Below are 22,719 nucleotides of genomic sequence, written 5' to 3'. Positions count from 1 at the left end.
CGGGGGCGAGGGTTACACCGCAAGGCCATTCGGCCCGCACAGCTGCTGGCCTCGACTATTTTACAAAAGATCTACGCTCTGCTGGGGCCGCTGCCGGTGGGCGAATTCACCTCGACCTCGAGGCCTGTAGCTTTGCACCAGTCAACAAATGTCGTTTGTATAAGTAAATGTCTAGCTTAGTGCGGGCGCCTTTGCGGTTGATAGAAAGGAACACGTCGTTCATTTTCCCATGGAACATCTGGCATCGCATCGAATAGGATTTTGTGTACTAACAATGCCCCATGTCTTTCCTTGTCGCAGCAGAGTCACTGTATCGCCATGGGGGTTGCGTTGACTCGAGCTGCGCAGTGGACAGCGGCTGGCATCGGCGTCGGAAAATTGGAATTTACACCCTTGAACGTGTCCCTGCTGAATGACATAATTAAATTTGTTGAAAATGTGAGCTCCAAGTATCCCCAAGAAGCAGCCTTAATGTTTCGAGAACCACTGGAATGGTCGACAGGAGTGGAGGTGATCGCATTTGGTTCAGATTATGAACTTAGGTGGGTTTCAGATATGCACGCGGTTAATATTACACGGTATGGTGATCATTTACGGTAGACTGTGAAGCTGAAAACAGTGTTTAGAGTGGATATGCACACTGTGTATTCATTTAGATAACTCCAGTTTATGCTATGCTGGGATGGGGCAGCAGTCTGTATTAATCATGGAGAGGAGCAGAGTTAAGGGTCCTGTACAGTATGGTGTAAGGATTAAATATTCCTAACCCAGTTACAACTATATGCATTGCTGCATCTAAAGTCAGTGTCAACACTTAAGAATCAAAGTAATTCAGTTTCATGTTTTGTTAACTTTGTGCTGTTTTATGAAATTCTTCACATTCAGTAATAGAGAAAATTCTGGAATCTATAATGAAGGATGTAACAGGAACATCTTGAAACAAATATTAAGACTGAACAGTCAGCATGGATTTACAAAGGAAGATTGTTAGTCTATCTAATTGTCAAAATAACTAGTAGGATAGTTAAGGAGGATTAGTGGGTGTGGTGCATTGAATTTTCAGCAAGGTCCCACTCTGCCTTATGAGAATAGGTTGAGTGAACTTGGCCTTTTCTCCTTGGAACCACTGATGATGAGAGGTGACCTGATAGAGGTGTATAAGATGATGAGAGGCATTGATCGTGTGGATAGCCAGAAGCTTTATGCCAGGGCTCAAATGGCTAACATGAGGGGGCATAGTTTTAAGGTGCTTGGAAGTAGGTACAGAGGGGATGTCAGGGGTAAGTTTTTCACAGAGAGAGTGGTGAGTGCATGGAAATCAACTGTTGGTGATGGTGGTGGAGGCGGATAAAATAGGGTCTTTTAAGAGACTCTTAAGTAGGTACCTGGAGTTTAGAAAAATAGAGGTCTTTGTGGTAGGGAAATTCTAGGCAGTTTCTAGAGTAGGTTACATGGTCGGCACAACATTGTGGGCTGAAGGGCCTGTAATGTGCTGTAGTTTTCTATGTTCTATATTATAGAAACATAGAAACATAGAAAAAAGGTGCAGGAGTAGGCCATTCGGCCCTTCGAGCCTGCACCGCCATTTATTATGATCATGGCTGATCATCCAACTCAGAACCCAGCCTTCCCTCCATACCCCCTGACCCCTGTAGCCACAAGGGCCATATCTAACTTCCTTTTAAACATAGCTAATGAACTGGCCTCAACAGTTTGCTGTGGCAGAGAATTCCACAGATTCACCACTCTCTGTGTGAAGAAGTTTTTCCTAACCTCGGTCCTAAAAGGCTTCCCCTCTATCCTCAAACTGTGACCCCTCGTTCTAGACCTCCCCAACATCGGGAACAATCTTCCTGCATCTAGCCTGTCCAATCCCTTTAGGATCTTATACGTTTCAATCAGATCCCCCCTCAATCTTCTAAATTCCAACGAGTACAAGCCCAGTTCATCCAGTCTTTCTTCATATGAAAGACCTGCCATCCCAGGAATCAATCTGGTGAACCTTCTTTGTACTCCCTCTATGGCAAAGATGTCTTTCCTCAGATTAGGGGACCAAAACTGCACACAATACTCCAGGTGTGGTCTCACCAAGGCCTTGTACAACTGCAGTAGTACCTCCCTGCTCCTGTACTCGAATCCTCTCGCTATAAATGCCAGCATACCGTTCGCCTTTTTCACCGCCTGCTGTACCTGCATGCCCACTTTCAATGACTGGTGTATAATGACACCCAGGTCTCGTTGCACCTCCCCTTTTCCTAATCGGCCACCATTCAGATAATAATCTGTTTTCCTATTTTTGCCACCAAAGTGGATAACTTCACATTTATCCACATTAAATTGCATCTGCCATGAGTTTGCCCACTCACCCAACCTATCCAAGTCACCCTGCATCCTCTTAGCATCCTCCTCACTGCTAACACTGCCACCCAGCTTCGTGTCATCCGCAAACTTGGAGATGCTGCATTTAATTCCCTCATCCAAGTCATTAATATATATTGTAAACAACTGGGGTCCCAGCACTGAGCCTTGCGGTACCCCACTAGTCACCGCCTGCCATTCTGAAAAGGTCCCGTTTATTCCCACTCTTTGCTTCCTGTCTGCTAACCAATTCTCCACCCACACCAATACCTTACCCCCAATACCGTGTGCTTTAAGTTTGCACACTAATCTCCTATGTGGGACCTTGTCAAAAGCCTTTTGAAAATCCAAATATACCACATCCACTGGTTCTCCCCTATCCACTCTACTAGTTACATCCTCAAAAAATTCTATGAGATTCGTCAGACATGATTTTCCTTTCACAAATCCATGCTGACTTTGTCCGATCATTTCACCGCTTTCCAAATGTGCTGTTATCACATCCTTGATAACTGACTCCAGCAGTTTCCCCACCACCGACGTTAGGCTAACCGGCCTATAATTCCCCGGTTTCTCTCTCCCTCCTTTTTTAAAAAGTGGGGTTACATTAGCCACCCTCCAATCCTCAGGAACTAGTCCAGAATCTAACGAGTTTTGAAAAATTATCACTAATGCATCCACTATTTCTTGGGCCACTTCCTTAAGCACTCTGGGATGCAGACCATCTGGCCCTGGGGATTTATCTGCCTTCAATCCCTTCAATTTACCTAACACCACTTCCCTACTAACATGTATTTCGCTCAGTTCCTCCATCTCACTGGACCCTCTGTCCCTTACTATTTCTGGAAGATTATTTATGTCCTCCTTAGTGAAGACAGAACCAAAGTAATTATTCAATTGGTCTGCCATGTCCTTGCTCCCCATAATCAATTCACCTGTTTCTGTTTGCAGGGGACCTACATTTGTCTTTATCAGTCTTTTCCTTTTTACATATCTATAAAAGCTTTTACAGTCCGTTTTTATGTTCTCTGCCAGTTTTCTCTCATAATCTTTTTTCCCCTTCCTAATTAAGCCCTTTGTCCTCCTCTGCTGAACTCTGAATTTCTCCCAGTCCTCAGGTGAGCCACTTTCTCTGGCTAATTTGTATGCTACTTCTTTGGAATTGATACTATCCCTAATTTCTCTTGTCAGCCACGGGTGCACTACCTTCCTTGATTTATTCTTTTGCCAAACTGGGATGAACAATTGTTGTAGTTCATCCATGCAACCTTTAAATGCCTGCCATTGCATATCCACCGTCAATCCTTGAAGTGTCATTTGCCAGTCTATCTTAGCTAATTCATGTCTCATACCTTCAAAGTTACCCCTCTTTAAGTTCAGAACCTTTGTTTCTGAATTAACTACGTCACTCTCCATGTTAATGAAGAATTCCACCATATTATGGTCACTCTTACCCAAGGGGCCTCTCACGACAAGATCGCTAATTAACCCTTCCTCATTGCTCAAAACCCAGTCCAGAATAGCCTGCTCTCTAGTCGGTTCCTCGACATGTTGGTTCAAAAAACCATCCCGCATACATTCCAAGAAATCCTCTTCCTCAGCACCTTTACCAATTTGGTTCACCCAGTCTACATGTAGATTGAAGTCACCCATTATAACTGCTGTTCCTTTATTGCACACATTTCTAATTTCCTGTTTAATACCATCTCCGACCTCACTACTACTGTTAGGTGGCCTGTACACAACTCCCACCAGCGTCTTCTGCCCCTTAGTGTTACGCAGCTCTACCCATATCGATTCCACATCTTCCCGGCTTATGTCCTTCCTTTCTATTGCGTTAATCTCTTTTTTAACCAGCAACGCCACCCCACCTCCCCTTCCTTCGTGTCTATCCCTCCTGAATATTGAATATCCCTGAACGTTGAGCTCCCATCCCTGGTCACCCTGGAGCCATGTCTCTGTGATCCCAACTATATCATAATCATTAATAACAATCTGCACTTTCAATTCATCCACCTTATTACGAATGCTCCTTGCATTGACACATAAAGCCTTCAGGCACTCTTTTACAACTCTCTTAGCCCTTTTTAATGCTTGCCCTGGATTTGTCGGCCTGCCACTTTTACTTTTCCCCTTTGTACTTTTTGCTTCTACGCTCACTTTACACCCCTCTGTCTCTCTGCACTGGTTCCCATCCCTCTGTTGTGAACTAACCTCCTCACACCTAGCCGCTTTAATTTGATTCCCACCCCCCAACCATTCTGTATAATGATATCTGATATTTCCTTTTGAAAACAACTCCAGGTTATCCAAATACTCTTCCTTGAACTTTCTACCTTATTTATTTCATACTCATAATTTTTCTTACAACACTGGAGGAGACATTTGATTGGGAGAAGGGTAGCAGGTATTTATTCCAGTGTTTATTAACACTGTAAACTAGTCCCTTGAGTCCCGGCAACATCCTTGTAAATCTTTTCTGCACTCAGTTCTGTTTAGTAACATCTTTACTAAAACAGTATGTCCACATCTAAGCATAATATTCAAAATGTGGCCTCACCAGCATCTTGTATAACTACAACATAAACTCCTAACTTCTATACTCGGTCTCCTGACTGATGAAAGCCAACATTCTAAAAGTTTTCTTCACCGCCCTATTTACCTGTGACCACTTTCAGAAGAGAATGTATTGGATGTAGTCAAGAATAAAAAGGAAAAGTATGTCAAGCTTAGGAAGGATCCTAAAGGATTATAAAGGAGTTAGTAAAGAGCTCAAGAAGGGAATTAAGAAGGCCAGGTGGGGCCATGAAAAGTCCTTGGAACTGGAATTAAAGAGAATGCCAGGGCATTCTATACATACATTAAGAGCAGGAGGATAACTAGGGTGAGGGTAGGACCACTCAAGAATAAATGGGGGAATATTTATTTGGATGTGGAGGATGACGGTGAAGCCCTTAATGAATATTTAACTTAGTATTTACCAAGGATAAGGATGTGGAGGATAGGGAGATCAGTGCTCAGTATATTGATATGCTTGGGCATTTCAAGGTAAAGGAGGAGGTGTTGGGTCTCTTAAGGAGCATAAGGTAGATAGACCCCCAAGGCTTGATGGAATATACTCCAGCTTACTGAAAGATGCAAGGGAAGCCTCAACCAATCTCTTCATATCCTCTCTAGCTACAAGTGAGGACCCTGACTTGTCCCATTATTTAAGAAGGGAACCTGGGATAATCGGAAACAATAGATTAATGTATCTTACATCAGTGGTAGGGAGGTTATTTGAGAGAATTCCTAGGGTTAGGATTGATGAGCATTTGGAAAATTAAGGGGAGCCATCCTGGGTTTGCGCGGTGCAACTCACATCTTGCTAACTTGATGTTTTTTGGTGAGCTGACAAGGGTGATTGATAAGGGTAGAACTGTGAATGTTGTCTACCTGGATTTTAGTAAGGTTTTTGACAAGGTCCCTTATAGAAGGCTCCTCCAGAAGATTAAGATGCATGGGATCATTTGGATTCAGAACTGGCTTGTCTATAGTAGTGGTTAAAGGGCCTTATTCCAGCTGGAGGTCTGTGATTAGTGGTGTTTTGCAGGGATCTGTACTGGGAACTCTGCTGCTGGTAATGTACATAAGTGACCTAGATGAAAATGTAGATGGGTGGGTTAGTAAGTTTACAGATGATACAAAGATTGGTGGTATTGTGGACAGTAAATAAAACGATGGGATATAGATCAGTTACAGATATGGCAGATGGGATATAATGTAGTTAAATGTGAGGTGTTACACCCTGGTAGGTCAAATGCAAAGAGACAGTACACTGTTAAAGGCAAGGTCCTTAACAGAGTTGGTGAGCAGAGGGAGCTTGGTGTCCAAGTTCATTGCTCCCTGAAAATGGCTACATGATTTGATAGGGTAGTTAAGGAGGCATATACCATGCTCCTCTTTATTAGCCGAGGCACTGATTTCCAAATTCAGGAAGTTATGCTTCAGCTTTATAAAACCCTAGTTAGGCCGCATCTGGAGTATTGCATACAGTTCTGGTCACCCCATTATAGGAAGAATATCGAGGCTTTGGAGATACTGCGTAAGAGGTTTACCAGGATTTTGCCTGGATTAGAGGGCATGTGCTATAATGAAAGGTTGGACCAACTTGTTTGTTTTCTCTGCAGTGGCGAAGTCTGAGGGGAGATCTAATAGAGGTTTATAAGATTATGAGATGCATAGATAGAATAGACAGACAATATATTTTTCTTAGGTTTGAAATATCTAATACCAGAGGTATTAAGGTGAGAAGAGGGTAACTTTAAGGTGAGAAGGGGGTAACTTAAGGTGAGAAGGTGGTTACTTTAAAGGAGATGGGAGGAACAAATTTTTTACCCAGATAGTGGTGTGTACCTGGAATGTGCTGCCTGGGGTGTTGGTAAAGGCAGAAACATTAAGGACTTTTAATCGATGTTTGGGTGGGCATATGAACAAGAGGAAAATGGAAAGATATGGACATTGTGTAGGTAGAAGAGATTTGTTGGCCATTTAATTTATAAGTTAAATGGTTCAGCACAATGTTGTGGGCCGAAGGGCCTGTTTCTGTGCTGTACCATTATATTTTCTATATTCTATGTACCTGAACTCCAAGGCTCCCCCCAGGGTCCTTACATTCACGGTGTAAGCCCTATCTTGATATGACTCTTCAAAATGCAACACTCCACACTTATCTGAATAAAAACTTTACTCACCGTTCGCTGGCTCACTTATCCAGCTGATTGGGATTCCACTGTAACTTCACTGTCTACAATACCACCTACCTTAGAGTCCCCTGTAAACGTACTAAAGCCTTACTGAATCTGTCTTACTGAAGTCCGTATCGACTCATTGATTTTCTTGTCACTTCAATCCTCTTACAGCAATCCCTTTAATGCCTTGCAACCCCCCATTATTCCCCCCCTCTCCCCCTCTCCCCCATACTCTCCCTCACCTTCCCATGCACACGTACCAGGGACGATTTACAGCTATCATTAGGCTTTGAGGAATCAGAGCACCCATGTACTCACAGGTAGAGCGTGAAAAAAGAAACTCCATGCGGGCAGCATCAGAGGTCAGGCTTGAACTTGGTTCCTGCACTGGCAAGGTGGTACTCCTGCTGCACCATTGTGCCACTTTTAATCCAAGTTCCCTTTATTAATAACTATCAAGTAAGATATGCAGGTTACTGGATATAGGAATTATCAGGTGTATACGTAGCGTATTTAAAAGTCAGTTGAAAATGTACGGGAAACAGTGCAGAAGATAAATTTTAAATGGTGAAGGCTTTGATACTTTTAACATGCTAAGGGACTTGAAACCAAGATGCAAAAGCAACAAGGTAAAGTAGAAGGACAAATGGTATGGTGGCTTTTATTATAAAAGGATTTGAGTACAGGGGTAAAGGTGTCTTGTTATATGGCTGCTACTCCTTCCACTTGTATGCTAATATTGAAATGTCATTCTTGTCTGTGTCATTGCAGCTAGTATTGTTATTTGGAGATAACCCTTAATCCGCCCTGATGAAAGGTCTTGGCCTGAAACGTTAACTTTTTGTTCCTTTCCAAGATGCTGCCTGACCTCCAGCATCTTGTGTTTGTTGCTCTGGGTTCCGAGCATCTGCAGAATCTTCTGTGTTTTGTTGATTGGAAATTTCAAACAAACAATGAAGTTCACTCATTTAACTAGAATACTATTTTTTGAGTGCATGTGGACAAAATAGCTTTTCTATACCCATAGCATGTATTTGTGCTTATTTTATTCTGCCACTTGTATGTTTTTCCGGCAGGTGATCTGTTCTCACATCATTATCATTATGGAGCAGCTGCCAAAAGGCAAAGGAAACACTTATCAAAAGCATGATGGGTTTTAATATAGGAAAACTAAGTCTTTATTATTTGTAATTCACAGCCCACCATTTTAACAATCTAATTATACCAGTTATCTGACAAGTATTTGATTTGTGCAAAATATTAATAACTGATTATGCACTTTCTCTGATATCAACATAACTTTCTTATTATAGTTTTACCTGATGAACAAAGTTTCAGAATAGTCATAATATTTTTTTTTCTTTTTTCAGTGATGGGACTTTAGTATCAAAAGAAAAGATAGATGGCATCCCTTTGCTGAATTTTCAGTCTTCTACTGGCATCATTAAAGTATATGCCTTTAACCAGCTGGCTAAGTTTCTGGAAATAGCTCAGAAGGAGAAACTGAAAGAAACACAAGCTTGTTTGGAAGGTCAGTTTTAATGACTTCTTTCTCGTACAAGTGATTTTAATTGGTGTAGCTTATTTATTTATGTCTACACAAATATTTTGGAATTTATTTTTAAAACTGTAATCTCTCCTATTTTTATTTTAGAACCATTAATTAAAATCATACATTAGCACAGCACAGATAGAGACAACAGAATTCATTCAAAAAACAATTAAATTTGTCCCACACCCCTATACTTTGCATTTGGGATGTCAGTATTAAACCAGTATCCACCACCCAATTAGGTAATGAATTTTGAAATCCAGACCACTCATTGCACTGAAGTTTTTCCTCTTGTCATTTCTGTTCTTTATTCTGTTCTTTCATACTGATGACTGTCTTGTCAAACTTGTTTCTGTTCTTACACCACTTAAATTCTTGCATCTATAGTCTTCCCATCAGACTGTATTACATCTGACACATCTGCACTGAAATTTGTCATTTATGCTTCTACGTTTTCCTCTCGTTATCTAAAACCTCACTGTCTTTATTATTTACAACCAAGTTTCATGTCATCATCAAATTTGAAATTGTAGGTGCCTTCAGTATGTTTCAAAAATAGCAGTAATTTTCCCTTCACTTTGAAAAACAGCCATTAATCACATCTGGTTTCTATCCTTAAATATTTTTTATCTTTCCTGTTGTGGCCCTTTTATCTGATTGCTTTAGTCTTGCTAACTACTCTGATAAGTGCCTCATTGTAAACAGAATGTTAATAATATTAAACACCAAATTTATATCCAGCAACAAATTAAGGTAAAAAAAACACTAGTTGTCATAATTTTGCAGGACTTCCTGTACAAAATAAGAATAAATAAATAAGAAGATACCACTTACAATGTCATAAGGACAGTCAGAGGCAGACAAATAAGGTAATAATAGAGTGCAGAGCAGAAACATTAAAATTTTAGGTTGGGATTTTATTGATTTGTAGCAGTTAATGTTAAGATTGTGGTTGCGCTGATACGTGACGAGTGAAAACAACACACTGTCTCGAGCAGGGTTGGGTTGAACCGTTTACTGTTTGAATCGGCGCGCGCTTAAGTACCTGCTCCAGGCAACCCCTGCTCTTTGCGGGACAGAAGCGACGTCGGCTTCCAGGCCGAGGTCTGCCCTGCACTCAGAGTCCTCTCAGTTGCCGCTGGCTGCGGGCTCGTTGGCGACTGCTGGAGCCAGTTCGCTTGCTGCATGGGCGAGCCACCACGTGACCCCCCTCCTGCCGAGCCAGCGATAGGAGATGCAGAGTCTGCAGCCTGCACACTCTCAGTTCTTTTAGGTGGCCGGCCTTGACGTCGTGGGGGTGGTACCACAACCGGGCATTCAAGGTCTAGATGCGCCCGTTTGAGACGGTCAATGGTAAAAGTCTCGTCCCGACCACCGATATCGAGAACGCAGATTGCTCCATTATGGCGCACCACCTTGTAGGGTCCTTCGTATGGTCGCTGCAGGGGTGGTCTGTGCACACCTCGGCGAACGAAAACATACTTGCTCTGTTGTAGGTCCCTGGGCACGAAAGAGGGTGTTGTTCCGTGGTAGGACGTCGGGACTGGAGCAAGTGTTCCAAGCAGCTCCCGGAGTTTAGTTAGGACCTCAGCAGGTGTGTCCTCCGGGCCGTGGGGTGCTGGCACAAACTCACCGGGAACTGCGAGCAGGGCAGCGTAAACCTGTTTGGCCGATGGTGCGGCCAGGTCCTCCTTGGGTGCCGTGCGGATACCAAGCAGCACCCAGGGGAGTTCATCCACCCAGTCTGGCCCTCATCAGGGCCAACTTCAAGTGCCCGTGGAAACGTTCCACCAGGCCGTTGGACTGCGGGTGGTAAGCAGTTGTTTGGTGGAGCTGGGTTCCGAGGAGTTGTGCCAGTGCAGACCACAAAGCCGATGTGAACTGCGCACCCCTGTCTGAAGTGACGTGGGCTGGGAGTCCGAACGGTGCCACCCAGGTGGTAATCAGGGCTCTGGCGCATGTCTCCGTGGCCGTGTCAGTGAGTGGGATAGCTTCCGGCCACCTCGTGAACCTGTCCACCATGGTGAACAGGTATCTCACTCCTCTCAAAACCGGCAGTGGGCCGACAATGTCCACGTGGACATGTTCGAACCTCCTATGTGTCGGTTGGAAGGGTTGCAGTGGGGCCCTCACGTGTCTCTGGATTTTGGAGGTTTGAAAGTGCGTGCATGTCCTGGCCCAGTGCCCAACCTCCTTGCATAGGCTGTGCCACACAAACCCGTCTGCGATCAGCCGGATGGATGGGTGGGTTAAACCGTGCAAGGTGTCAAAAACGCGGCGCCTCCAAGCGGTCGGGACAATGAGCCGAGGTTGCCCGGTGGACACATCGCAGAGGAGCTTCTTACCTTCGGGGCCAATGGGTATGGCTTCGAGGCGGAGTCCTGAGACTGCGGTTCGGTACACCGGCATCTCACCATCCAGCCGTTGCGCCTCAGCTAACGCCGCATAATCCACCCCCGGAGACAGAGAGTACACTGATTGGATGGAGGTTCGTGACAGCGCTTCTGCCACCACGTTGTTCTTTCCGGAGATGTGCTTGATCGTGGTGGTAAACTCCGAGATGTATGACAGATGGTGTTGTCGACGGCCCGATCATGGGTCCACCACTTTTGCAAAGGCGAAAGTGAGGGGCTTGTGGTATGTGAAGACCGTGAACTCCCTCCTTTCCAGGAAATACCTGAAGTACCAGATGGCAAGGTACAGGGCCAGCAGCTCCCTGTCGAAAGTGCTGTACTTAAGTTCCGGGGGTCGTAGATGCCGGCTGAAGAAGGCGAGTGGCTTCCACTGACCTTCAATGAGCTGCTCGAGCACGCCGCCAACTGCCACGTCGGAGGCATCCACAGTGAAGGCAGTGGGGTCATCGACCGGGGGGGTGGACCAGGAGCGTGGCGTTTGCTAGCGCGTTCTTGACTTGTCGGAAAGCTGCCTTCGCCTCCGCTGTCCAGGTGACCTCTTTGACCTTGCCGGACATCAAACCAAAAAGGGGCCGCGTGATCCGGGTTGCTGAGGGCAGGAAACGGTGGTAAAAGTTAACCATCCCAACAAATTCCTGCAGGTTTTTAACAGTGCTGGGCCTGGTGAATTGGCGGATGGCCTCAACTTTCGCCGGCAGAGGAACAGCTCCATAGTGGTTGCTCTGGTGTCCCAAGAAGTCGATGGCGGATAGGCCGAACTGGCACTTGGCGGGGTTAATAGCCAGGCCATATTCACTTAGGTGGTGGCAGAGCAGGCGTAGATGTGCTAGATATTCCTGGCGGGAGTGGCTGGCGATAAATATGTCATCCAGGTAGATGAACAGAAAGTCCAGACCTCGTCCTACTGCGTCCATCAAGCGCTGGGAAGTCTGTGCCATGTTTTTGAGCCTGAACGGCATCCTGAGGAACTCGAACAGGCCAAAGGGGGTAATGAGGGCCATCTTGGGTACATCATCCAGGTAGACTGGGATCTGATGATACCCTCAGACGAGGTCAATCTTCAGAAAGATGTGCACCCCGTGCAGGTTGGCCGTGAAGTCCTGGATGTGCGGTACTGGATAGTGATCGGACGTGGTGGCGTTGTTCAGCCTCCGATAGTCGCCGCACGGTCTCCACGCTCCCGCGGACTTGGGCACCATATGGAGTGGGGAGGCCCATGGACTGTCGGAATGCCGCACAATCCCCATCTCCTCCATCTTCTTGAATTCCTCCTTCGCAAAGTGGAGCTTGTCGGGCGGTAGCCTGCATGAAGGGGAGGTCCCTGTGTGGGGATGTGGTGCATCATGCCGCGCTTGGGGTTTGTTCAGGAAAACTGCGGTGTGATGATAGATGGGAACTCCGATGGTGTGGGTGTTCGGTGCTCCGCTGCTGGGGTGTGGGAGGGCTGGGCTTTCGGCCATGCCGCAGCACTAATTTCGATAGTGGTTCCGCCAATTTGTTTGGCGTGCCAAAGCACGTCTGTGCGGGCAGCCACCCCATGCGGGTCTCTGAAGTCTTCATCTGCTAGCAGGAGGTGGATGTCTTCTGGCATTTGCTCCAAGAAGATCTGTTCAAAAAGCAGGCAAGGCTTATGGCCATCTGCCAGTGCTGGCATGTCGCTCATCAGGGCTGATGGCACGTGGTCACCCAGTCCGCCCATATGTAGTAACTACTCGTGGCGGGAGAGGCCAGACGTGCGGATTAACAGGGCCTTGAGTGCCTCGTACCTGTCTGTTGCCGGGGGCTGATGCAGAAAGTTGATAATGCAGCCCGCTGTCTCCTGGTCGACGGCGCCCACCACGTAGTAATAGCTGGTGGTGTCTGAGACAATTTGCCTGACCTGGAACTGGGCCTCCGCTTGTTCAAACCAGACCAGGGGTTGGGTGGTCCAGAAGGTTGACAGTTTAAGGGGAACTGCATTCTGCAGAGCTGAGTCATTCATGTTGGGTCCAAATGCCATTGGACCGTCGGGGTCACCAATTTAGCCGCGCTGATACACGACGAGTGAAGGCAACACACTGTCTCGAGCAGGGTCGGGTTGAACTGTTTACTGTTTGAATCGGTGCGCGCTTATGTAATCTGCTTCCAGCAACCCCTGCTCTTTGCGAGGCGGAAGTGACGTCGGCTTCCGGGCCGAGGTCTGCCCCGCACTCAGAGTCCTCTCGGTTACCGCTGGCTGCGGGCTCGCCGGCGACTACTGGAGCCGGTTCACTTGCTGCGTGGGTGAGCCGCCACAAGATAATATTTTTCTCTTTACTAACATTTTTTTACCCTTTAGTGTAAGGCAAAACAATCAAAGTGGAATTGATTTGAGCAATACAAGAGAATAAGATGCAGGGTTACAGGGTGATAAGGAGAGAGAATGGGGTGATTGGAATTACTGCTGGAGTAAGGTGAGTATGTTCAACATTTACTAGGATCAGTTTTGTTCTGTAGCATAACTTCATAGGTCTGTCTTGAAACATTTCCTTTCAGAAATTTTGCTAGAAAACTTTTTACTCATTCTGTGGGATGTGGGTATCACCGGTCAGAAATTATTTCACATTCCTAATTCCCTTAAGAACTTGGTATTGAGCCACTTCCTTGAACCATTTCAAACCTTGTAGTAAAGGTACTTGCACAGTGCTATAAAGACAGAGCATGCTGAAAGATATCAGCAGATCGGTCTGCATCCATGGAAGCAGAAACAAGAACATGGGTATTTCTCTGGTTGGCAATCAGTGGTGAGAGGTATGCCACAGGAGTCGGTGCTGGGCCTGCAACTGTTCACGATAAACGTTAATGATGTGGAAGAGGGGACCGAGTGTAGTGTATCTTAAGTTTGCTGATGACACTAAATTGAGTGGGAAAGCAAATTGTGTAGAGGATACGGAGAGTCTGCAGAAAGATATAGATAGGTTAAGTGAGTGGGCAAGGGTCTGGCAGATGGAGTACAATGTTGGTAAATACGAGGTCATCCACTTTGGAAGGGAAAATGGAAGATCAGATTATTATTTAAATGGTAAAAGATTGCAGCATGTTGCTGTGCAGAAGGACTTGGGAATATTTGTGCATGAATCACAAAAGGTTAGTTTGCAGGTGCAGCAGGCGATCAAGAAGGCAAATGGAACATTGGCCTTCATTGCTAGAGGGATTGAACTTGAGAGCAGGGAGGTTGTGCTGCAACTTTATAGGGCACTGGTGAGGCCACATCTGGAGTACTGCGTGCAGTTCTGGCCTTACTTAAGGAAGGATATACTGGCTTTGGAGGTGGTGCAGAGAAGGTTGCAGAGGAGACAGAGTTGTAAAGAAGGCTTTTGGCATCCTGGCATTCATAAATCAAAGTATTGAGTATAGGAGTTGGGATGTTATGGGGAGGTTGTATAAGACATTGGTGAGGTCAAATTGTTTCCACTGGTAGGTGAGACTCGAACTAGGGGACATCGCCTCAAGATTCGGGGGAGTAAATTTAGGATGGAGATGAGGAGGAACTGTTTTTCCCAAAGAGTAGTGAATTTGTGGAACTCTCTGCCCGATGAAGCAGTGGAAGCTACCTCAGTAAATATACTTAAGACAAGGTTGGATAGATTTTTACATAGTAGGGGAATTAAGAGTTATGGGGAAAAGGCAGGTAGATGGAGATAAGTCCATGGTCAGATCAGCCATGACCTTATTGAATGGTGGAGCAGAATTGATGGGCCGGATGGCCTACTCCTGGTCCTATTTCTTATGTTCTTAATGTTTCAGGTCAAAGACTGTACCTCTGAACTGAGAAAGAGAGAAAACAAATTTAAGGTCAAGGCAGTAAAGAAGAACAATGGGTGAAATAAAAGAAGCGTCTGTTACAGGGTGAAATAATGTAGCCTTTAAGGGACAAATAAGCTTCTTTGACTTTATAATGTATTGCTAATATAGTAAAGTCTCAGTAACATTGTATAGTCTGGCAAGGAAATCCCTTCCCATTTATAAATCTACTATTCTCTCTCATCCAATGAACCAATGTGAGTAGTCTTTAAGTGGGTGAATTTGATACTGAGTTTGTACATGTTCAAATCAAAAATGAGTATTCCTTGAGCTTGCATTGGGCCTCAATGTAAGTGTTGGATTCCATAGACAGTGAGGTCAGAGTGGGAAGATAGGGTATAACACGTGGAGACAAGAGCAGATCAGAAAGATGTGAAGGGAGTAATCCCTTCGAAGTACTGAAAATGGAGGGACGAGAAGAGTATGTTGGAGCAGGTAAAAATTGAGAAAATATTTTTAAAAAATGTACTCCCACCATGCTATTGGGGATGGAATTCCATATGGGAATAATGATATATTTTTAAATCTGGATGATGTGTGCCTTGGAGGAGAACTGACTGGTTGTGGAATTCTCATGGTATTCCTTTCTTGTTCTTGGTGGTAGATATAACTTTGGGAGGTGCAATTAGAGTAGCCTAGGTGAGGAACTGTAGTGGATTCTGTAGATGGTGCATTCCTTAGTCATGATGATGGAGAGAGTAAACGTTTGGGGTTATAGCACAGTAGTGAACTAAGCAAAGAAACAAAAATCTAGTGGAAAATTAAAAATTATAGATGCTGAAAATAAATAGAAATAAATGGAAAATCTGGAAACCTAACAACTGGTTCACTATAGAAGGATGTGGAAGTATTGGAAAGGGTACAGGGGAGATTTACCAGGATGCTGCCTGGTATAGAAAGTATGCATTATGATCAGAGATTAAGGGAGCTAGGGCTTTACTCTTTGGAGAGAAGGAGGATGAGAGAAGACATGATAGAGGTGTACAAGATAATAAGAGGAATAGATAGAGTGGATAGCCAGCGCTTCTTCCCCAGGGCACCACTGCTCAATACAAGAGGACATGGCTTTAAGGTAAGGGATGGGAAGTTCAAGGGGGATATTAGAGGAAGGTTTTTTACTCAGAGAGTGGTTGGTGTGTGGAATGCACTGCCTGAGTCAGTGGTGGAGGCAGATACACTAGTGAAGTTTAAGAGACTACTAGACAGGTATATGGAGGAATTTAAGGTGGGGGCTTATATGGGAGGCAGGGTTTGAGGGTCGGCACAACATTGTGGGCTGAAGGGCCTGTACTATTCTATGTTCTATTGATGGGGTGTGAATCAAATGGGCTACTTTGATTTATATGATGTTGAGCTTTTTGAGAGTTGTTGGAACTCAACTCATCCAGACATGCAGAGAATATTTTGTTATGTTCCAAAATTGTATTGTGTAGGACTTAGAATGTCTTTTGGGGGTTTTGGGAACTGAGTCATTGATAACATTCCCCTTCTTCTCTCAAGCCCGAAGATACTGATGGTTTTTGGTTTGGTGATAGAAATATGCCATTCACTATAAAGATGGTTGAAGGACAGCAGATTATACAGTATTAGGAGAGAGTGAAAAGTTAAGTTAATATAACAAATAGATAACCTAATCTGTGAGTACTTACCACAGTTTTGTTATGTATTTCACAGCTCTAATGTTTTCAAAAAGAAAAAAAATCCAAAAAATCATAACAACTAATCATTGGTCCTTTAGAAAAGCTGGGAGGTAATAATGCAAGCAAGGTAAAAGCAGGTGAATTAAACAGGTCACAGAGCTACAGAGTCATACAACACAGATGTATGCTCTCCAACCTGTCTTCTCTAATGAAAAACAGAAAATGCTCAAACACTCTTTAAGTCAAGCAATATCTTATGGAAACAAAAACAAAGGCAATGTTTCAATTTGAAAATCTTTCATGACCAGTTGTTAGGTTTCCAGATTTTCTATTTATTTCTATTTATTTTCAGCATCTATAGTTTTTAATTTTCCACTAGATTTTTGTTTCTTTGCTTAATTCACTACTGTGCTATTAACCTTTGTTCTTGAAATTGCTCCTGCCTCTCTCTTTTTAAGTTCAGGAAGTGGTACAGATCTGGTTATTGGTCAAGAACCTTTGACCTTAAACTGTTACTACACTTTTACCTTGTGTAAAGGTAAGAGGAGAAAGTCTGCTGGATGGCTGAACACATTGATTACGACAGTGTGGTAGCGAGGATGTCATTCACATGGGTAGGGGTTAAAAGAAAAATTGCATAGTTTGTAGTTAATTTTCTGAATGTGCAAATAGGAGTTCTAAAAGTTGTATTTCTGACGTATTCTGAAGATAAGTAACTCCTCATATCTGGAATAGATTTCTGGGGAGGTGGAGGTGGATTTATTTATATTGCTCTGTGGAGGAGTCTATACTAACCTTATGCTGAGAAGTTTGTAGAGCTAGGGTCAAAATTAAAATACAGAACTACAAATTTGCTCTATGCCTCACTTACAAATTGGCATGACAGACAAACCAGAAGATTAAATACGTATCTGTGGAAGTGGTCTGGGTTTGGAGGTTACATTATGAGACACTGTCATCAATACCAAGGAAAAAGGAAAGTATTCCTTATGAGTGGGTTCCACTTTATCTGGGTAGAGACTAGTATCCCAATGTATTGAAAAAATGATACTAGATAACTCTTTTTAATTATAGTGGGAGGCTGAGGAAATTAATGAAAAAGTAACTAAAATAACAGTAAGAGGAATTCAAAGCGTATATAGAAGAGTAAAGAACTTGGTAATATTCAAGCAACACACATCAAAGTTGCTGGTGAACGCAGCAGGCCAGGCAGCATCTCTAGGAAGAGGTACAGTCGAGGTTTCGGGCCGAGACCCTTCGTCAGGACTAACTGAAGGAAGAGTTAGTAAGAGATTTGAAAGTGGGAGGGGGAGGGGGAGATGCAAAATGATAGGAGAAGACAGGAGGGGGAGGGATGGAGCCAAGAGCTGGACAGGTGATTGGCAAAGGGGATATGAGAGGATCATGGGACAGGAGGTCCGGGGAGAAAGACAAGGGGGTCGGGGGAACCCAGAGGATGGGCAAGGGGTATAGTCAGAGGGACAGAGGGAGAAAAAGGAGAGTGAGAGAAAGAATGTGTGTATAAAAATAAATAACAGATGGGGTACGAGGGGGAGGTGGGGCATTAGCGGAAGTTAGAGAAGTCGATGTTCATGCCATCAGGTTGGAGGCTACCCAGACGGAATATAAGGTGTTGTTCCTCCAACCTGAGTGTGGCTTCATCTTTACAGTAGAGGAGGCTGTGGATAGACATGTCAGAATGGGAATGGGATGTGGAATTAAAATGTGTGGCCACTGGGAGATCCTGCTTTCTCTGGCGGACAGAGCGTAGGTGTTCAGTAAAGCGGTCTCCCAGTCTGCGTCGGGTCTCGCCAATATATAGAAGGCCACATCGGGAGCACTGGATGCAGTATATCACCCCAGCCGACTCACAGGTGAAGTGTCGCCTCACCTGGAAGGACTGTTTGGGGCCCTGAATGGTGGTAAGGGAGGAAGTGTAAGGGCATGTGTAGCACTTGTTCCGCTTGGTAATATTGTTGTCCGGTTGGGAGCATTTTGAAGGTAATAGTGTTAGTTTGGGAGGAAGTGTAAAGCTGAAGGAACTGGATCTTTAGGACCAACCTTCATAGCAAAATTAATGAATTAGTAACAGAGATCAAAGTAAATGAATCTGATTTTTTCATTGAGGTAGTTGCAAAATGACCAAAGTTGATAACTAATTATAACAAGAAATTTCACTTTTAAGTAAAATGGAAGAAGGAAAGGGGAAATTAACCTTGATAATAGTTTATGGAATAAGCCAGCAGAGAAAAAGGAAGCTTTGGAAATCAAGGGGTAAGATCAGGTTAGTGGAGCTAAGAAACAATACTGAATAGTGAATAGTGGGAGCAGTTTATGGGTTCCTAATGTATTTGTATCATCAACCAGATTGTAAGTCAGAAAATTAAAGGTACGTGCAATAAGATGAATCAAAATCAAGCAAAAATTGCACCAGAAGTGTGGAGGACAGTTTCATGAACTAAATGTCAACTAATCAATTAGTATTTTTGCAGCATCAAGATTAGTTAATATTCCAGTAAAGTAATATATGAAAGTGTTTATATCATATAATCGAATTTTATATCGTGGTTGATTTATTTAAGTCTGAAACTAATGTCTTAAATGTGAAGAAAAGAGGCTGCATGGGTAGGTGAAGTGAATTGGCTAAAGTATTTGAATATTAAATATGATAGATAATGAATGGCAAACATTTCAAAATTGATTCATATTTGCAACAAATATTTTTTCTCTCTGTAAGGCAAATAGGTTCATCTGTAATTTACGTTAATATTGGATTAAAAGAAGAGGGTATTACCTTAAATTTGAAGACTGAGAATTCAGTGAAGGGTCAACATGTAGCGTGAGGAAAAACTAACAATTGACCTGAAATGAATTGTAAAATATTCCATAGATTAAAAAGGCATAGTTACGGAAGTAAATTTGGGTCCTTAAGAGACAGAGCAGGAGAAATTACAATATGAAACATAGAAATACAGGTGCACTCTAGATTACAGAAAATATAATTTACAGAAATCCATCCTTACACAAATTCTCCCATAGACCTTTAAATAGATACAACTTCAAACTTCAAAGTAAGTTTATTATCAAAGTACAAATATGTCACCATATACAACCCTGAGATTCATTTTCTTTTAGACATATTCAATAAATCCATAATCGAATAATAACCATAATAGAATCAATGGAAGACTGCACCAACTTGGGCTTTCAACCAGTGTGCAAAAGACAACAAATGGCAAATACAAAAAGGAAGAAAGAATAATAATAAATAAATAAACAATAAGTATTGAGAACATGAGATGAAGAGTCCTTGAGCGAATCCATAGGTTGTGGGAACATTTCGGTGATGGGGCATGTGAAGTTATCCCCTTTGGTTCAAGAGCCTGATTATTGGGGCTAATAACTGTCCCTGAACCTGCTGGTGTGAGTACTGAGGCTCCTGTACCTTCTTCCTCATGGCAGCTGTGAGAAGAGAGCATAACCTGGATACTGGGCAGTCCCTGATGATGGATGCTGGTATCCTACAACAACGATCCATGGTCGGGAGGGCCTTACCCATGATGGACTGGGCCATATCCACTACTGTTTGTAGGATTTTTCATTCAAGGGCATTGATGTTTCCATACCAGGCTGTGATGAACAATGTCTCTGTGAAACTATCAATTGTATTTGATCATGTTTTTTGTCATAGAGTCTTCAAAGTTCCACAAGTGTAATCTTGGGCTCTCCTGACTCTTAGCAATTCAATCATTACTCCTGTGATTACTGACTATTCTGTCACGTTCTTGTTTTCAGATCACAGTTGCTATAAACGTATAGGTCATAACATAGATAGAAACATAGAAGCTGTGCTGAACATGTCCCTACCTTAAAACTTCCTAGGCTTTACCCATAGGCCTCTATTTTTCTAAGCTCCATGTACCTCTTCAGGAGTCTCTTAAAAGACCCGATCGTTTCTGCCTCCACCACTGCCACCAGCAGCCCATTCCACGCACTCACCACTCTCTGCGTTAAAAAAACTTACCCCTGACATCTCCTCTGTACCTAAATCCAAGAACCTTAAAACTATGCCCTCTCATGCTAGCCATTTCAGCCCTGGGAAAAGCTTCCAACGATCCACACGATCAATGCCTCTCATCATCTTAAACACCTCTATCAGGTCACCTCTCATCCTCCGTCGCTCCAAGGAGAAAAGACCGAGTTCACTCAACCTATTCTCATAAGGCATGCTCCCCAATCCAGGCAACATCCTTGTAAATCTCCTCTGCATCCTTTCTATGGTTTCCACGTCCTTCCTGTAATGAGGCGACCAGAATTGAGCACAGTACTCCAAGTGGGGTCTGACCAGGGTCTTATATAGCTGCAACATTACCTCTCTGTAATGGCCTCCAAAAACACTTTTTATTTCTCTTCTTCCTCAAGGGAGTCTTTAAAACCTACTGGTTTGAATAAACTATTGATTATACGCCATATCTTTATTTAACATATTTTCTTTGATAATGGTCCCATGAAGAATAATAAAGTTAGGAATAAGAGGAGCCATTCAGGTCATCAAGCTTGCCTGCCATTCAAAATGACTTTTGCCGATCTACCACACATCTTACCTCTTATTCTTTGCCTATAACCTTCAATTCCCTGACCTTTCAAAAATAATCTATAGTATTTCCTGTTTAAATACTTCTAATGCCTTCATAACCACCTGGAGTCGAGAATTTCAGAAATTCACCACTCTCTCAGTTCCAGTTCACCTCAGTTTTAAATGACCTATATGACCTATCTCCTAATTTTTTAACTACACCACCTTGTTCAAGATTCTCCCACTAGTGAAAACACCTAGATAGTTACTCTATCATGCCCACACCCCAAGGATCTTGTATATTCAATATAATCTCACATTCTCACATTCTTTTAAACTCCAAAGAATATAGATTTATTTTCTTTGGCATGTGGGTCATTTGTCATTGCTCAAGGTATTATAACATCCTATGTGATTATGACAAACATAATCCATTACCTCTTGTTACCTGAAATTTGCCTATATATAATCTTTGACTGCCTGTTTATTTCTATTTCTTTGCTTCACTTAACCCCAATTTCAGCCCATCCACACATTTTGCTCTTTTTTAATTTGACAGTTCTCTCTCCTGGCTGGCCTCCTTTGTACTACCCTGAGTAAACTTGCTGGTAATATTCTAATTAATATGCAAATCTGGTTACCCATTATCTCCAATTTTACAAATTAGCGGCTATTCAAGATGGCCCAAGCTGTGGTCTATGTTGAGCTCATAGCTCAAACATACTTGTTATTTAGGTTCATAGGGGTGGTTTTCAGGACAGAAAGGGGAGTTAGGGGTCTGGTTAGGGTTTAGGGACAGAAATGTGGGGGAGTTAGACAGACATCCCACCCTGCAAAAACTCATTTCAGGGAGGTAGCACCATCAATTTCCGGGAGAGGTGGGATGTCTGCAATAGAGTAGCTCCTTAGCAGCTAGCCAGCTAGTTTAAATAACGTTAGCTATGCTAATGAATGAATGACATCTGTTAAACTCACCTCAGCATGTCTTTTACAGTCTTAACCCACCATGGGCAATAGAAAAGTCACTGTTGCAAACAGTGCAGTGAGCAACACTGTCATTATTTTTGACCCCTATTAGGCAGGGGTACACTTTAGGGTAGTCTGGGGTGACGTACGTTTTATACTTTCTTTTTTTGGAACACTCTGCCATGGCGCACTCTTGCTGTCTATCCCGCACTCTCGCTTGCTTGCTCTCGCTCTCTCTCTCTAGTGGTCACTCTCGCGCTCTCTCGCTCTCGCACTCGCACTCTCTCTTGCTTGCTTGATCTCAAAAAAATTGATTTCCATGATATTGTATATAATTTGCGGGCATCAGGGAGCCACTATTAATATGCAGGAGACTCCCGGAACTTCCGGGAGAGGTGGGATGTCTGGTTAGAAGTCAGGCTGGAGTCTACGCTGCTGTTCCGTGTTCCGTGCCTAAAGGTCAACGAAATGAATGTATGACAAAAGACATCCATGGATAGATATTGGGTCGGCAAGTGGTGTAGACGAAGACCAGTGAGGACAAGGGCTGGTGGCCTCCCAGGTCAGAGGGTCTCCAGATCGGAGGGCCATGCAGGCAGAAGGTATGAGGGCCAGGGCCCTCCTTGGTACACGAGGTGGAAAGTATAGAGTTTGAGGACTG

General features: G+C 43.6%; 1 protein-coding gene across 1 annotated transcript in view; it reads left to right on the top strand.

Moving 5' to 3' along the window:
* Positions 1–22,719, top strand: part of odad2 (outer dynein arm docking complex subunit 2) — a 277,448-nt gene that overhangs the window by 184 nt on the left and 254,545 nt on the right. Inside the window, exons 2-3 of the mRNA XM_063042406.1 lie at positions 301–542; positions 8,459–8,619. Of these exons, the coding sequence (XP_062898476.1) occupies positions 319–542; positions 8,459–8,619 (385 nt within the window). The 5' untranslated portion in view covers positions 301–318. The remainder of the gene's footprint in view (positions 1–300; positions 543–8,458; positions 8,620–22,719) is intronic.

The sequence above is a fragment of the Mobula hypostoma genome, chromosome 3 (assembly GCF_963921235.1).
Source record: "Mobula hypostoma chromosome 3, sMobHyp1.1, whole genome shotgun sequence".
In the NCBI taxonomy this organism is placed as follows: Eukaryota; Metazoa; Chordata; class Chondrichthyes; order Myliobatiformes; family Myliobatidae; genus Mobula; species Mobula hypostoma.
The sequence above is the reverse complement of the archived record's forward strand: the minus strand, read 5'-3'. Positions and strand labels throughout refer to the sequence as shown.